The 17,827-nt window shown below is 39.4% G+C and overlaps 1 protein-coding gene across 1 annotated transcript in view; it reads right to left on the bottom strand.

The window, feature by feature from the left end:
• Nucleotides 1-564: 564 nt before the first annotated feature.
• The window catches only part of LOC124594390 (protein takeout-like), a 44,140-nt gene continuing 26,877 nt past the window's right edge, over nucleotides 565-17,827 (bottom strand). The window contains exons 4-5 of the mRNA XM_047132759.1: nucleotides 3,628-3,805; nucleotides 565-3,305 (exon numbers count right to left, since the gene is read on the bottom strand). Of these exons, the coding sequence (XP_046988715.1) occupies nucleotides 3,648-3,805 (158 nt within the window). The 3' untranslated portion in view covers nucleotides 565-3,305; nucleotides 3,628-3,647. The remainder of the gene's footprint in view (nucleotides 3,306-3,627; nucleotides 3,806-17,827) is intronic.

Consider the following 17,827-nt stretch of genomic DNA (forward strand, 5'->3'; position numbering starts at 1 on the left):
AGCTTCTCCTGCAAGAATAAATATTTATGTAGGAAAACTTAGAAGTTCTCATATGCATACTAGTGTTCTAGTAAATGAGCTCTACTACTATCTGCTGGTAAATTGCATGCCCCCTTTTGTCTAGTTAGAGCATCTTGCTGTAGACTTGTCCAGTCAGCAAGAAAAACAGCCATAATTTTTAGAGTGGTTTTGGCCATGACAGCTGATGTTGTTATTAGGAGAAATTAAGTGGCACTTCTTATCAGCCTGGAGTTTCTTATTTATTTCTTCAGCAGTATCAATAATTCTATAATATGATATATGAATCAAGACTGGTTTTTTTTGTACTTTTCTTAAGATGCAGATACAATACAGTGTTGAACAAGCATTGCAAAGGTAAAAATGTCAATGTATTTGTGAGATTAACAGTTCCCTTCTACAATGGGAATCAGGACACAGGTACTGTGTTTTACACTATTGTTTACATAATCTATGATTTATTAGACTTTAGCCAATGTTTCACAGGTTTGTTTACACTTTCTTGAAGGAAATTAAAGGGTACTGGTAAAGAAATTGTTTGAATAGTTTACTGATGACTGAATACTGTATTTATACTTTATTTTACCCTGTCATTTACATCAGTGTAACACTGCAGTTTTTATGAACTTTTCACATTTATCACATACTTCACATTATAAAAATAATACTCTCCATTCTTCTTCAGACTTATGGAGTATTCTACAGCAAAAATTTATTTATTCACACTTTTCTTGGCAACCAGTGTTCATTAAGTGTAAAAATGTGTTAATTTTTTTTTTATTATGGAAGTATATTGTAGTTTACACTAATTATACAGGGCGAATCACATAAGATCTAACAACCCTTTCATTTTGTGAATAATTCCAGATATCAACACAAGTATTCAGCAAATGATAGTGCACTAAGGTCATGTACTTTTGTTAAGTGATAAGAAGTTTTAACTCTTGTAGCAATCAATATATTGAAGCTAGTATGATTTTTTAAATAGAATGATATACTACTTTTTATTGCTATCTGAAAGTGCTTTTAAGGACACATACAGTGATATAATGATAGTTAATTTTGAGGTTGAAATGCTTTGCAAAAGAATCTGAGAAATATTTTAAAATTGAGAAGAAAGTTGGCTGGAATCAATTATTGAATTGTAAACACACTCATGTCAGGCTATGTTATTGGAGTAAGCCTTTTACTGTACGCTTGTTTGCATTGTACAACTAGCAGCAACCATTTCATCTACTGGCTGGTCATTTCTGCTTCAAAATTCCTTACATGCAGATATACACCAATAAGGAGAAGTTATACATATTACTTTTATACAGCATATGTTACTGAAATGCTGTTGAAATGGTACAGTGTTATAGGCACGTCTACACTGATCGTTTCTGTCTGTCACACCAGACAATTGCATGAATTTTTAGGTCATTAGTGCAAACAGGCAGCTTCAATGTTAATACAGTTAACAGAGTTAACACTGATAAGAGTGGTCAAGGACAAAGACTACAAATGACAGAAAACATGAAGAAGTTAGTCTGGCTGTGATGTTCATCAATGCACATAGTCCATGAGATGTGTTGCCAAAAAATTTGAGAAATGTGGGATCAGCCAGATGAGTGTCACTTGCATCTTCCATTGTCATAAAGTCCAGACCTACCATCTGTCATTACATCAGGCACTTGGAGGACACACAGAATTTTGCTGACTTACTCCACATCACATGGGAGGCAACACTAGGTTTTCCAACATATTCTCATTACAAACTTAGCAACATTTATGAACCACAGTAACATAAATTTATTTAAAATACACTACTAGGCAGCAGAAACTCCACTCTGGCCTCATTAGGTACAACACTAACAACCTTAGAGCATAAGCATAGGGTGCAGCATCTTGGGACCTTACTCAAGGATGTTAAACAGAAGTATGTATACACACTATCTTATGAACATTCTACCTGTTTTTCTAGAAGAGGTACAATTGGTGAAGCGACAGTGTCTGCAGTTTCAATGACACCTAACAGCTCACTCTTCCTGTGTTGCAATGCAAACACTGAATGGAATGTTTCCTGGCCATTGGACAGGATGGAACGCTGCAGTACAATCAGCAGCCAAGGCTCCTGGTTTTACTCCACTTGATTTCATTCTATGGGGAGCTTTGAAAGATGGAATTTACTAAGAAGCCCCAAATACACAAGATTATATGCAGTGTATATTCATCACAGCATGCAATGTTATATCATCAAATATACTTTCATATCTTCACCTATCTCTTGAACAGTGATTGCAGACGTGCCTTGCAGTTAATGGTAAACAATTTGAGGGCATGTTTAAGTAAAGTGTTCAACTATATTTCATTAATAAAAGTATTTATTTGTGGGTGACATGTTGTCAGTCATTCTACATAAAATGTTTAGTTTCTTTAAAGTGAGTTCCATCTAATTACATTTTTGAGTAGTACTTATAGAGACATTTGTCCAACAACAGGTGTGTTATCTTTGCATTCAGGTGTCTCCAGGCACTGTATCTACATGAGGTTTTATCTTGGTAACATAGGCCTGTCCTGCTGCTTATAATGATGGAGCCTGGCATGAGAGCTCTGCTCAGTGTTGTTTACACCACAATAGCTGGCTCTGACCACAATTCTCTCCCATTGTAGTACCTGTCATGGATTCTTTTGTGAATGGCTCAACATCTATATTAAGAAGCACTATATCAATGTAACTGTCTTTCCAAGAGCTACTCAATGCAGCTATAAATAGTATATATTTCCATCAAAAAACCATGCTTGTTTCAACACTTCAGTTGAGAGCAGAATTCAGAGAATTATCCATACAAAACATTATGTACCCCTCAGCATACTGTAAACAGCAGAAAACCTTGCTTCAATATCTGGAACCATTCATGAAATAAAAAAGTGTTACATCCTACATGACTCAATCTGTGTAACAGGTCAAGAGGACTGCCCTCCCCAAAAATGACAATTATTTACACACAAAGAAAGCCTGATTGTACCTTTTGCTCAGTACCCATTTACAAGTTAATTCACATCTTTTTTAATAAGCAAGTACATAAATTTTTGGGTAGGTTACCAAGTATCTTGTACATGCTCAGTCCTGGCATGAATTAAATTGCACAAGTAAAGAGCAAACTTGTAGCACCCTTGTTATTCTTAGGTTTGGTCAGCAAGACAATAGCCTGCTGATATTCAGTACATTGATTAATCTTGTCCAATAGGTGTGTGGATGCAGCAGACTGGAGTTCTGTTGCTTCACTGCATAGGTATACAACATCCTGTTGAAACAAAAACAAACTTGAACACCATGTTACTTTATGCTCCTAACAGACAGCAATGATATTGATGATAAGACACAAACATGAAGTATCCACATAACCATAAACTACTGATACTTTAAAAAATCTATGGCTACTGACATATTTGACCCAGTGAAACTTTAGTATATTAGCAGAAAGCAGCAGTTTTAAGTTCACACATTTCCATTTTTAAGCATTATCATCTCCTCATAGAAACGCGCATTGTTAGAGCTCTCAAATGAAATTAGATTTTTCTTTATTCTTTTATTTTTCAGTAGCGAAGTAATTAATCTATACTCACTCCATCACTGTGTGTTGTTGTTACACTTTATCAGGGAAAGCATCTTCATAGGATACAACATCAAAAATATTTTGTAGAATTTGTCGCATGACTTCTCCAATGGCCTCTGCTATCGTAGGTCCTACTTCCTTAGCGAGGTCTTGCCAGTTTTCATTCAGTACTCTATTTGTTGTTTCCCCTGCAAAAAACTGTGTATAAGCATTTACACCTTAGTGACAAATGAAACACAATAATAGGACTGTAATGCCATTGCATGTTTCCCTCACAGTAAACAACACAATATTTAGTTGAATCAAAACCTATTCAAGTGCACAGTGACTTACAGTTTTTTTTTTTTTATTTCTTTTATTTCATTTTAACAATTTCCATTCAAAATATGATGTGGTAAAAGTGCCCTTTTTAGAATATTTAACATGAGAACTTTATACATCATATATATGTATGCATGTACACCAGTTATATTTTATGTACAGAAGACAGCATAAAAGTGGCAGAAGGAAACGTTCTTTCCTTATCATCCCATCTGGTAAGTGTCCCCTGCCTGGGGTTTCGGTGACTTTTCTGAACTCTACCCCTTTTCCTTAACATTTCCAGTCCTTTTCCTTCACTCCTCTTCCTTCCCCTTCAACCGTTCTGCCAGAAGAAGGAGCTTGCATAGGTAAAACCTTTTTTATATGTGTGTTCTCTTGCTGCTGCTTGGTGAGTAGGTTTTTTATCCATCTAATTACAGAACTTAGCACAGTATAGTAGCACAGCACTTTGTAGTTCAGTGATCAGTGGTGTAGCTAATACTGATAAGCACCTGCATGACTGCAGCATTCTGATGGAATCCTACTTTTGACAATTATTTTTTTAATAGTGAATTAATTTCTTTTATCTATATAAAACATGAAATTTACAAAATGATCAATTCACAGTTCGTAACAAGATTTTTTTGGTCCTCAAAAGGTCACAGATTGTAATTTCTTGACCAAAGATATTCCTCTTCAATGATCATTATCATCCTGTAGAAAGTGAGTCTATAAGGTGAGTAATAAGTCTCTCATTTCTGTCATCTCCTACTGGATGATGTTTCAAAAGTTATCATGGGTTCTTAGCATGAGGTCAAGCCATTTTTCTCACAAGGTCCATTTTTTAATCGCCTATACTTGGTGCTGAAGGAGGTCAGTAGAGTAGAGATACTCAGTTTTGCAAACCACTCCTGTACAATAGCTGCCACGTGTATCAAAGACTGATCCTGCTGAAAATGAATGAATCACTCAAGGTTGTCACGCTGAAGATCATAACATTACCTATTATACAAGCATCCTGGACAGCATTAAGTCACACACACATCCTGCCACAGACACATGACCACTGTGAAATGACTCATATTTAGGGTCACAACAGACACTATGCAGCCTATATACTTATAGTGGACCATCATTTGTTGTGGAAAGTTTTGGTGTATCAGAAGATATTATCTTCCATCAACAATGATGGATATTTTTTCAATAAATGCTATTTGGTAGAGTCAACAATCACCTTGGAGCTACCCCGTGATGGTCGCATATTTGTTTTGCAGTCAAGCCTCCCAAAGCCAGTGGCAAGCTATTCTAACCAACTCAGGGAACACAATACTATGTTTCAACTGCATCAGGTTTAAAAACAGATTTTACCATGATTAGTTTACTAATTCACTATCCTGATTTTGGGTCATTATACACCAACGTAAGTTCACACATGCCTACTGGATTATGCAACATCACAATATAACTATATCCATCATTGCTCAGGTATGCCATACATGCCACAGGCTTTGATGCCACCTAATTCCTTTCCCCACCTATCCAATGACTTGGTCACAAATAGCCTGTTTACAAGGAGGTATAGCTCATAAATACAATGGCTGCACACAAAACAAGTTGGTTCAGACATCTGACCTTGAATCCTGTACTGTCATTGGCTATTATAGAACATACAAATTACAAAGACACATATAAGTCTAAATAATAAACATTTATTTCAGATACCTGTTGATGATAAGTAAGACAATGAGACTTGTAAACTGCGAGAAAATAATGCTACACAAGCTATGTCTCTATAAATAAAGAAATTCTCACTTTCTACTCTCCATGGAGCATCACTAAACAAAACAACTGCTGATCCCACATCAAGAGCGCCCCTGGTGGCTGGCCTTCAAACTCACTGACAGCTATGAAACGCAGCATGTAACTGTCTCTTTTGACATGTCAACCCTCTATGAGTAAGTGGAGTGTCATCCAAATAACTTGATGGAAAACAAACTCAATGTCTTCAGTCAGGCTATGAGTCTGTTTTGGATGGTAGCACTTTTGTTTGAGGCTGAGGCTGACTTTGAGGTATAACTGTAGGTGGCATTTCTGGAAATAAGTATGCCAGTTTTATCCTGTTGATTGAGATAGTAGTAGTTTTACCATTTAATACAGTAGGCAATATTTATTCTTCTCTTTTGCTCACTCAGTCTGTTCCTGTGTACAGAGTTTGTGGAGATGGTTTGACAGCATTTCTATGCAACATAACATGCAGTCATGTTTGCAAATCATGACGCATGAATGTAGGTGCTGTTTCATGTCAGGAGGCTTGATGTGGGTGAATGTGTGCAGTGTGGTTTCTCAAGTGACAACAAATGAAATCTGATGGGTTATGGTCTGGTAGCTGTGCAGATCTTGGATCAGTGAATTCGGCAGGTAGTCAGAGTGTTTCGCCACATACAAGCTCGACTGACAATGAGTCTACATCCATTTTTTATGTATTGCAAAGGCCATACAACACCATAGGTAATTCAGTTGGCAAGCTGGTAGTGTCAAACATTAATGTAGCCTTTAAACAATGGTACCAACATGCCAGTACTCACTGGGTGGTAACAGGCTGTCAGTGGTGGAGAGCACTGCAGAATTTGCTCAGATCATTGTCTTTGGTCCTGGGTAAAGTTCAGCAGACAACAAAAGTGAGCAAGGAAGACATAGGCTAGTTATTGTCTCCGCCGATATGTTATCAACTCATATAGCTTCTGACCAATGGTTAAAACAATCAGTGGCAGTCAACAGATAATGTTGAGCATTAGAAGGAGGAAGTGGACCTACAACATCAATGTGCACATGCATGAAGCACATTATCATATCTGGAAATTCTCCAATGAGTACATGGACATGACAGGCTATTTTACTGTGCTGACATTGAAGGCATGCACAAGGCCACTCACGAAAATCCTTCTGTGAGTCAGTCCAGACAAAATGAATTGACACCATGCAGTTTGATGTTCTAATGCTAGGGTAGCATCTGCAAAAAGTGGATGGCCGAAACAGGCAAGACCTTCCATTGGAAATGTCACTATACAGTTTTATGTCAGAACCAGGAACATCAAGAAGTTGTAATTGGAGGCTGGATGATATGTTATGGAGCAGCTTCTGAGTTCCTCATCAGATTTCTGTGCCTTTGTGAGCTCAATAAAATAAAAAATCTTGTCACACTGTTAACCCTTGACAGACAGTTGGCAACCGCATTGTTTATACCAGAAATACGACAGATATCAGTGCTGAATTGAGCAATAAATTCTGGATAGTTTTACTGCCATTGTGAATATTTGTTGTTGTTCTGTCTGAAGACATTAATAAGCAGCTTGTGATCAGTAATGGTCATAAATCCTCTGGCTTCTAACTGTAGCCATACAAACAGAAGCTTATGACCATAAGGACTCCATTTCCATTATGATGAGGAGAGATTACACGAGATGAAGGCATGTGATTGCCAAGTACTATCAATTTACTACTGCGGCACTGCACCAGTAGTTGCCTGATTAGCATCAACTACTAATTTGAGTGGTGCATCCAATGCAAGTCTGCCAGGAGTGCTGCATTTGCTAGGCTTTGCTTCACTGCATTATAAGCAGATCTCATCTCATCTGTCCAGTGGATGAGTGAATCCCCTTCAGCCTTGGGTCCAGTAAGTGTTGCAGTTAGTGATTCTTGCATTTTGGCTCAGTGGGGCAGATGTTACCAGTAAAAATTCAACGTTTTTAAGAAACAGTATAGCTTATTGATTATTTCTGGCTGTGGAATCTTTATGATAGCTTCCCTTTTCTCTAGTGGTGGCAGTGATCCTGCAGGCAAAATTACATGGCCCAAAGAGCTGATCTGAGGTTTACCAAAATCACGCTTAGCATTGTTTAACACCACACCATGCTGTTATAGGCAGGTGTTACTGATGCTGTTCCACTGTGGCTGAAAAGATGAGGATACTATCCAAGAATGCAAAGCAGAATAACAGGCTCAGGAGCACAGAGACAATGAACCCCTGCTGTGATAAGAGTGTCATTCTGCAAACCAAATATCATATAAAGACTTTTGAATAAGCTGAATAGACTAATTATTGCAATCATTGAAACGTCTTCAATCACCACAGGAATATGCATAAAAGCTCTTGGACACTGAAGTACGCTAAATAAAGTTGTACCACTCAGAGCATAATTATAATCCCTTAATAGAGGCATTGGATATTAGTCCAGAATTATCCTTGCATTCAACAAATGGTAAATCACCACACAGGCAACCCTTCTTGGTTACCAGATGGTAGGGAGAAGACCAAGTACTACAAAAAGGGCAAACAACACCTTCCCTGAGCATTGACCTAAACTCTGCCTTTGCAATTGTGAGATTGTTGGAGCTAAACATGTAGAATGAGATGAAACTGTGGAGGGCCATCAGAAGTTTTGATAAAATGCACAGAGTTGTAATATACCTCCCTCAGCATGCTAGGTGGTCAGGTTATGGCTGGAAACTGGTCAAGCAAATTGATGTATCAGCTTTCTGCTGCCTGCACTAGCTTGGCACCATGAATCCAACACCAGAAAGTCTGGTGATGTTGTCAAATAGCGATTCATTTGCTACATCAGGTAACAGATCATTAAACACCAGGAAGTTGGCCTCAATCGTAGGCTCCATGACATCCACAACAGTAAAATTCCAAACGAAGGCATCATGCAGCCTCAAGTTCATCTCAATATATTCTATACCATAAGTGGCTATTGACAATGTGTCAGTGGCAGAAAGGCAGAACAAAATTGGTAGCTGCAATTATACAAAAAAATCCATGGGAAAAAGCACAAATACAAGTCCATGTCCAAAAGGAATTTCCATCATATCATCCACTCACTAATATATAGATGTTTAAAGATGGTCTGACAGTCAGATGTTCCTGTGTCTGACTGTTGCTTTTATTGGGGTAGGTGCAAGATGAGGTGCACTTGCATGTCTGATCAAATTTCTGATGAAATCAACATACAGGTAACTGCTCTGTGCCACATAGTATTAACAAGTTTGTTCTAAAATTACTGCAGGATTTTCTGTGGTAAGGACCTCTATCCTTGTGGCAACTGCACTGAGCCAACATTTCATTTGTTACACTAGCCAAATCACTCACTTTGTCTGAGAGGGAATTGTAATCCAACTGCATCACTGTTGGCAATGAGACACTGTTGCATGGTGCCTTCAAAATGTTATTTGATGGGACATTCTTGCACCTTGAATCCTGTCAGCCAGATATGCAGCAGTGTCCAAGGGCATTTCTGTCTGAAATTCCATTATGGTTTTAACCTGAGCTTTAAGATGGCTACTTCAGGGTGTATAAAGTAATACGTTCAGTACAGTTTCAGAGTAAATTTTACTACACATGTGCCTCGAATATTGTGACAGCTTCCTATCGCTGATGACTTCTTGCAATAACATCTGATGCATATGCAGCTCGTGATGCAGACACCCAGTGAATCACCCCTGTCTTCACTTTACTTTATGAATACTGTGCAGCAGGTGCTGTGACAATGTCTTCAACTTGGCCACATTGTGGTGGTTGAGTTGACTGAGCACTAGAGCAAACATCATAGAATCTGTGGTTATTCCTGCAAAATGAAAACTAACAACCACCTATGCCAACCAGAGTGGCAGGTTATGAGGTCAAAATGGGGACAATCACACAGCAAGTTGTGACATTCTCAGAGTGTTAGTGCCCACAGAGTATTGCATTTTACTAATTTGAAAATCCTGTTATCAACTACCTTCTTCTGGTATCCTTCAGCTTATCATGTTAGGGTCATCAATGTTAGAATGGCTGTGGCAATATTCATCTGAACTACTTACATGTGTGTCTTCAGGTAATTCAGCCATAATAGCACGCATACTTTTGGAACCTGTATAACTCTTAATACAAAATATTTATTTACAGATACATGGTGATGATAAGCAATACTTGAGACTTATAAATTGCAATAAAATAATGCTACTCAAAAGGTGCCTCTATTGAGCGAAGAAGTTCTCACCATCTACTCCCATGGAGCATCGATACAAAGAACAATTGCTGAAGCCAATCAAAAGCATCTCTGGCAGATGGCCTGGAAACTCATTGACTAGTATGAAACATGGTATATGACTGTCTTTTGCTACACTTCTTTTGTATTTTTCAAGTGAGGTATTAAAAGTATTTAATATGAAGAGACTACGTTGGCTCTAATGGTAACAAATAGTCTTTACCCTTTTAGGGACTTCCATCGTGAAACTAGTATCACTAACAATAAGGCAGTTATAGCAGTAATTATTGATAAACTATAAAGGGAACTAAAACAAATAGAAGCGTTTATTTGTTCAGGAAACTATGTACAGAGGTATCAGCATTATACCTCAGCAAACAATATGAAACATTTAGCTCTGGACAATTCCATGTAGAAGAAATATGGCTCAAATTGAAAACAGTAGTTAATCATCCCATGTACCTACTACAACAGTTCATTGTGGGATGACCCCTCCATAGTATACAGTCACTGAAAAGAAACTTCTAAAGAAATAGACAATACAGCATATTAAGTGTGAAACAAAACACAGGAAAACAAACAGCTTCTGAATCAAATGCATATGGCTATGCAGAGAGGGATAGGCTTCAGTGACAGTTGTAGCAGAGTTTTAACAGAAGATGTCCCACAAAACCCAGATAAATTCTGGTCATATGTAAAGGCTGCTAGTGGCACCAAACCTAGTGTCCAGGAACTCAAGGATGACACACACTGAAGCTGAGAGTAGCAAAGCAAAAACAGGCATTTTGCACACCATTTTCAAACCTTTCTTTAAAAGGAAAGTAAAGGAGTACTAAAACTAAATTAAACTCCTCCTGCACAGGCCATGAAGGCCCAAAGGTACTGACCAGCTGCCGTGTCATCCTCAGCCCACAGGCATCGGTGGATGCGGATATGGAGGGGCATGTGGTCAGCACACTGCTCTCCTGGCCATATGTCAGTTTCTGAGACTGGAGCTGCTACTTTTCAATCAAGTAGCTCCTCAGTTTGCCTCAGAAGGGCTGAGTGCACCCTGCTTACCAACAGTGCTCGGCAGACCAGTTGGTCACCCATCTAAGTGCTAGCTCAGCCCAACAGCGTTTAACTTCGGCGATCTGACAGGAACTGGTGTTACCACTGCAGCAAGGCCATTGGCAAAGGAGTACTGCCCCAATGTAATTCTTACACTGCTGCAAAGATGTGTGACATAGATATTTGTTTTGGCAGTATCAAGGAACAGGTGAAATTACTAAGTTGGAACGAAGTTACAGGGCCCAGTGGAAACTCCCCCAGTTTCTATGAAGCATTTGCAGTTGAGTTAAGCCCTGCTTTAATTATAGTATACTGTAGATCTTTCAAACAAAAATCTATGTCCAATAGATGAAAGAAAGATCAGGTTACACCTGTCTACAACAAGGGTAGTATAAGTGGTCCACAATGGTCATTGACAGATGTAGAAGTAACTTCAGGTGTGCTCTAGGGAAATGTGTTGAGACCTGTGCTGTTCATGGTTTTTATTAATGACCTTGCAGACAATATTAATAGTAACCTCAGAATTTACAGAGATGATGCAGATATCTATGATGTACTTCTGCAAAAAGGTGGAAAAATATTAAGGCCGATCTTGATATGATATCAAAGTGGTAATAAGATTGGCAGTTTGCTTTAAATTTTCAGAAATGTAAGACTTTGCACTTTGCAAAGCAAAAAAAAAGGTTGTATCCTGTGATCACAATATCAGTGAGTATTTTAATTAGTCAACTCATACAAATGCTGGATGTTAAAATTTGTAGTAAATGAAATGGAATGATCGCATATGCTCTGTTCATGGGTGTTTGCAGAAATTTCTGCTGAGAAAGGCGTAAGGAGAAGGGAGCTGGGGAATGGGTGGAGGGGGGCAACTGCTGTTTAACTTACATTTGTTTAGCAACTTAGGAAGAGATAGATTATTACTTGCCTTAAATAAGACAGATTAAGTTACAGACAGGTGCAATTAAAAGACGCTTACATGAAGTTTTTGGCCACATCCTTCATCATCAATAGAGAAACACACACCGTTCATACACACAAGCAACCACACCTCATGCACACATGACTGCCAACTCTGCCAGCTCAGACCAGAATGCAATTCTGGAGGGCTCAAGGAAGGGATAGTAGTGTAGGGGATGGAGGAGAGATAAACACTGTCTGGTGGAGTGCACAGGAATGCCAACAGGCACAGTGTCAGGAAGTTGTGGGCAGGGAGGTGGGGAAGAAATGGGAGAAAAGGAAAGGAGGGGGGGGGGCAAAGTTGGGCTGGTGCATTAGCAGAGGGTGGCAAACGAAGAGGGTGGGATATGAGAAAGGAGAGGAGATGGAGGAGATGATAAGACAGAGGGGATGGAAACTGTTGAATGGAGGGTGGGGGGACAGTGTGTTACCAGAGGCTGAGGCCAGGATAATTAAGGAAGTGGAGAATGTGTTGTAAGGATAGCTCTCATTTGCATGATTCAGAAAATCTGGTGATGGATGGAAAGATCCAGATGGCTCGGGTAGTGAAGCAGCCATTAAAATCAAGCATGTTATGTTCAGGTGCATGTTGTGCCACAGGGTGGTCTAATTTGCTCCTGGCCACAGCTTGGTGGTGGCCATTCATCCTGGTAAACAGCTGGTTGGTAGTCATACCAATATAAAAAGATGAGTAAAGATCGCATCAGAGCTGGTAAATGACATTGAGGCCTCGCCCCTAATGGGGTAGAATAAACCTGTGACAGGACTAGATAGGAAGTCTTGGGTGGGTGGATTGGGCAGGTCTCACACCTGGGTCTTCCACAGTGATATGATCCTTGTGACAAAGGGTTGAAATTGGGTGTGATATGGAAATGGACAATAAAACACCACTTTAGGAGAGGTAGGAAAGATCTTGGGTAGCATGTTCCTCATTTCATGACATGACAAGTAATCAAAGACCCAGCAAAGGATGGAGTGTAGCTCAGTTGTTCCAGTCTGGGGTGGTACTGGCTGATGAAGGGGTCACTCCTGGTGGCTGGTTCTTAGGGGTAGTGAAATGATTGGGGGTGTGAGGACCTTACAGGATAGCTCCTTGTGTACTAGGTCTGGGGGAAAGTATCTGTCTGAGAAGGCCTTGGTGGGACTCTCAGCATACTGAGCAAGGTAGTTCTTGTCATTACAGGTACACCATCCCCAGGTGGCCTGGCTGTATGGGAGAGATGTTGGGAAAGGGACAACAGATGTTGAAATGCCGATACTGTTGGTCGCTTTAATATGGACAGAGGTGTAGATGGAGCCATCAGAGAGGAAGAGGTAAATGTCTAGGTAGGTGGCACACTGCATTCAGGAGGACCACATGAAGCAGATGGGAGAGAAGGTGTTAAGGTTGTGAAGGAACTAAGATAGGATGCCTTGGTCCTGAGTCCAGATCATGAAGATACCATCAATGAACCTGAATCAGACAATGGTTTCAGTATTTTGGGAGGCTAGGAATGTTTGCCATGGGAGGGTGCCATGTGGTTGCCCATGCTGTGCCATAGATTTGTTCATATACCTTCCCCTCAAAGGAGGGGTAGTTGTGAGTTAGAATAAAGTTAATAAGGTGTATGAGGAATGAGACAGTGGATCAGGAGTCTTAAAGACGTTGGTAAAAGTAGTGTTCAATAGGAGTGACACCATGGACAAGAGGGATGTTGGTGTACAGGGAGATGGTGTCAACAGTGATGAGTAAGGATACAGGAGATAAAGAGCTGGGGATGATGGGGAGTCAATTGAGGAAGTGGTTGTGTCTTTGATATTAGAGACTAGGTTATGAACAATTAGTTGGAGTTGTTGGTGAAGGAGGGCCGAACTTTTTTCAGTGGGGGCACTATAACCAGACACAATGGGATGTTGAGGATTGTTGTGTTTGTGGATTTTGGGTAGCATGTAGAAGGTGTGTGTGTGGGGTGTCAGAGGGACGAGGAGGGGAAAATATTCAGGGGAGAGTTTATGGGAAGGGTCTAAGGCTTTATGCAAGAACCAGATGTTGTGTTGAACTTCTGGGATGGGGTCACTCTAACAGAGTTTATTGAGGGAGGAGCCAAACAATTGGTGGAGGCCTTCTGCCAGGTAGTCACTGCAATTGATAACAACAGTGATGAAGCCTTTGATTGCAGGTAGGATGATTAGGTCAGAATTTCTTTTGAGGTTGTGTACAGCTATTCTTTCTGCTACTGAAAGGTTAGTGTTCTGAAGAAGGGACTTGGGGAAGGACAGTGAGCCTAAGTCAGAGGTAAGGAATTCCTGGAAGGTGACCAGCAGGTGGTAAGGTGGGAGGGGAGGAAGACCACAGTTGGATGGTGGTATGAACTGGAAAAGTGTGGTTCAATGTTGGAATGAGGTTGCTTTTGGTTGGAGGAACTGGCAACAAAGAAGTAGTTCCATTGTAGGAATCAGGAGTGAACCAAGCTGGAGAAGCTGGCAGTATGTGTGCATGAGGTGTGCTTGCTTGTGAAATTGAATGGTGTGTGTTTCTCTTTTGCTGATGAAGGCAGTAGCTGAAAGCTTTATGCATGTGTCTTTTAATTGTGCCTGAATGCAAGTTAATGTGTCTTCTTTACAGTAAGTAGCACCCTATCTTTTCCTGTATTGTAAATAAGAGGTGTAGTGGAATAAAACAAAATCACTTCTAGAAGTGTATGAGAATCACATAAGAAATAAAAGCTCTGTACTCCAGATTGCAGCGTGGGGAAAGTGGGCCCTCTTGCCCTCCTTTGGAGGTGCCTATGGCTCAGTTATAGGTAAAGTAAATAACAGACATCAGTTCATTGGTAGCAAACTGGAAAAACACACTCAGTTTACAAAGAAGATTGTTTACTAAACACCCTTACTACCCATGATAAAATATTACTTGTGTGTGGAGGATGTACCAAATAAGAGTAATGGTGGATACCAAATGTATATTTTTAAAAAGGGCAGAAAGGGCAGTATGTATGCTCATAGGTTTGTTTGACTCACAGGAGTGTGTTACAAAAATAATGAAAAGAAAAGGCAGACACTTGAAGAAAGATGTCAAAAAGCTGTGGAAGCTTACTTTCAAAGTTTCAAGAAACCATTGGGGAATTTAAGAATATACTACAGCCCCCTGTGCACAGTGGGGGCACAGAATAAATATTGGCAGAATGTATATCCAAAATTTTAAGATTGGAAGTGTTTCAGTAAAACCTCCAGCAAAGTCTGTAATGCAAAACTTAGTGGCAAAATGGCACAAAACAGGCACTTTCTGAAAGGAGTTCAAATACCAGAAAACTTTTGTCAAATGAAGGATAGTCTAGAACAAAGTCCCCTTCACTACTTTGAAGAGCCGTCACATACTCTCAAGACTGATGTTTGGTGCACAATATCTGGTGTACAGATCATAACATGATTATTTCATCAAAGTGTTAAGGGGATACAGAATCGGATTTTGGGTTAAAAAATCGAATTTTTTTTTATTGGCGTATTATATTCTGCCATGTTTCCTCTTTAAAATGACGTATCATACATAGCTCTACTACAATTATAACTATTTTATTTTTATATATTTGTGAGATCGGGTATTGCGCTTTAGTTATACACGTCTCTCGTGGCTGACCATGAACTTTTTGGCAGTACCTTTAAAGTGACATGAATTCAAATATCCCGGTTTCCAGCGACTATTTATACACTAGTTGCCCGAAAATGTTTCTCTCTGGTTTCCTCAAGTTACTCTTTGACTTTGTGGCGGGACTGTTTTGTAAACAGTGTGATATAAGAAAGTAGTTGTTGTTGAGTTATTTCGTATTTAGTGCTTCATTTTTCGCAGTGAAAATGCCTAGAGCTAAAGCAAAAGTATTTAAAAAGCGTGTGAACTGGCAAAAGAAAAGAAATAATGATTCATTAGCAAAGCAAAGCAGTTCATCATCATCACTGTTGGAAAATGTGAATCCACTTATTACTGATTTGCCGAACGAACTTACACCAAATGAAAACAGTGCTTCTCATAAAAAACTAAGAGATTTGGAAGAGAAATATAATTTACTTGATAGAGGGAATGAAGTTTTTGAACTCATTGATACGAATATATTGTGTGAAGCTCTTGAAAACAGTTTGTGCTGCAAAAAATGTCATGGAATCGTTTCTCTGAAAGTAGAATCCCATGTTGGCCTGGCTGCCCAGTTTAATTTAATATGCAGTGTTTGTAAATACAGCTGTAAGTTTCCAAGTTCGGTTTCAGTAACTGTAAATAATGGATACAAGAAAACTGAACTTTATAGTGTAAATATTAGGTTAGTTTATGGATTGCGAGCAATTGGTAAGGGCAAAGCAGCTGGTGATATGCTATGTGGTGTTCTAAATCTTCCAAGTGCACCTTCAAAGTTTGAAGCTTACAATTATGTACTAGGATCTGCAGTTGAAGATGTAGCACAGAAGTCAATGCAGGTTGCTGTGGAAGAAGCAGTGGAAGAAAATGACGGCAGTTGTGACCTCACAGTGGCGTTTGATGGCACGTGGCAGAAAAGGGGCCACACCTCCAACAATGGTGTTGTAACAGCAACTAGTGTTGATACTGGCAAGGTTATTGATGTTGCAATAATGTCTAAATACTGTAGGTGCACAGGCAGGCTGAAAAATGAACACAGTGATGACTGTATTGCTAATTATTATGGTAGTAGTGGTGGCATGGAGGTTGCTGGGGTGAAGAAAATTTTTCATCGCTCTTCACAGTGGTATAATGTTCGCTATGTCAAATATCTGGGAGATGGTGACTCTAAAGCATTCAAAGAAGTTTTGGAAAGCAAACCATATGGGAACAGTGTAAATATAAGCAAACTTGAATGTATAGGACATGTGCAGAAGAGAATGGGTGCCAGGCTGAGAAGGTTAAAATCAGTTATGAAAGGGAAAAAACTAGATGATGGGAAAACCTTGGATGGCAGAGGAAGATTGACTGATTCCATAATAGACCACATTCAGAACTGCTATGGCCTTGCAATCAGGCAAAATACAGGCAATCTTGAAGAAATGAGGAGAGCTATATGGGCTTTATATTTCCACACCGCATCCACGGATGAGCATCCACAACATGGTTTGTGCCCCAAAGGTGAAAACAGCTGGTGTAAATACAATAGGGGACTAACAACAGGAGAGAAATACATTCACCACCACAGTCTACCATCAGCCATCATGGCAGAAATAAAGCCCATTTTCAGAGATCTGGCTGACAGAAGTCTTCTGATGAAATGTCTTCACGGAAAAACGCAGAACCCCAACGAGTGCTTGAATAGTGTGATATGGCATCGTCTCCCAAAAACAGTGTTTGTCGGAATTAATACACTACATTTTGGTGTGTATGATGCTGTGGCAACCTTCAATCTTGGAAATATAACTAAATGCCAGGTCCTTCAAAAGTTGGGTATGTGTGTTGGTTCCCGTACGGTACGTGCTATGTTCTTTTTAGATCAGCACAGACTAAGGCATGCTGATAATATAATCAAGACATTAGTGAAAAAAGCAAGACAGGTGCAGAGGGGTGCCAAAAGAAGACTTGAAGATGATTATGAAGACTGTGAAGGGGGTATTAGCTACGGATCAGGAATGTTTTAATCTTCTTTCTCCGTTTCCCGTAAGTTTACTTTTTACTTCATCTAGGAACATTATCTCAGGTACTGGTCAACCTAGAAGTCTGAAATTTTTATGACGTAGTGACATAGGCCCCTATTACATACTGAAACAACGATTTTTTAATTACTTGATTTACAAAAGACTTAGGGGTGATAGTCTAGTAAAAAGCGATGGAAAAAATTTACTTAAAAATAAATGTACAATATCTCTGTAAGAAAATACTTTGACAATAAACTGTTGTTTCAGTAT

The sequence above is a fragment of the Schistocerca americana genome, chromosome 2 (genome assembly GCF_021461395.2).
Source record: "Schistocerca americana isolate TAMUIC-IGC-003095 chromosome 2, iqSchAmer2.1, whole genome shotgun sequence".
Taxonomy (NCBI): Eukaryota; Metazoa; Arthropoda; class Insecta; order Orthoptera; family Acrididae; genus Schistocerca; species Schistocerca americana.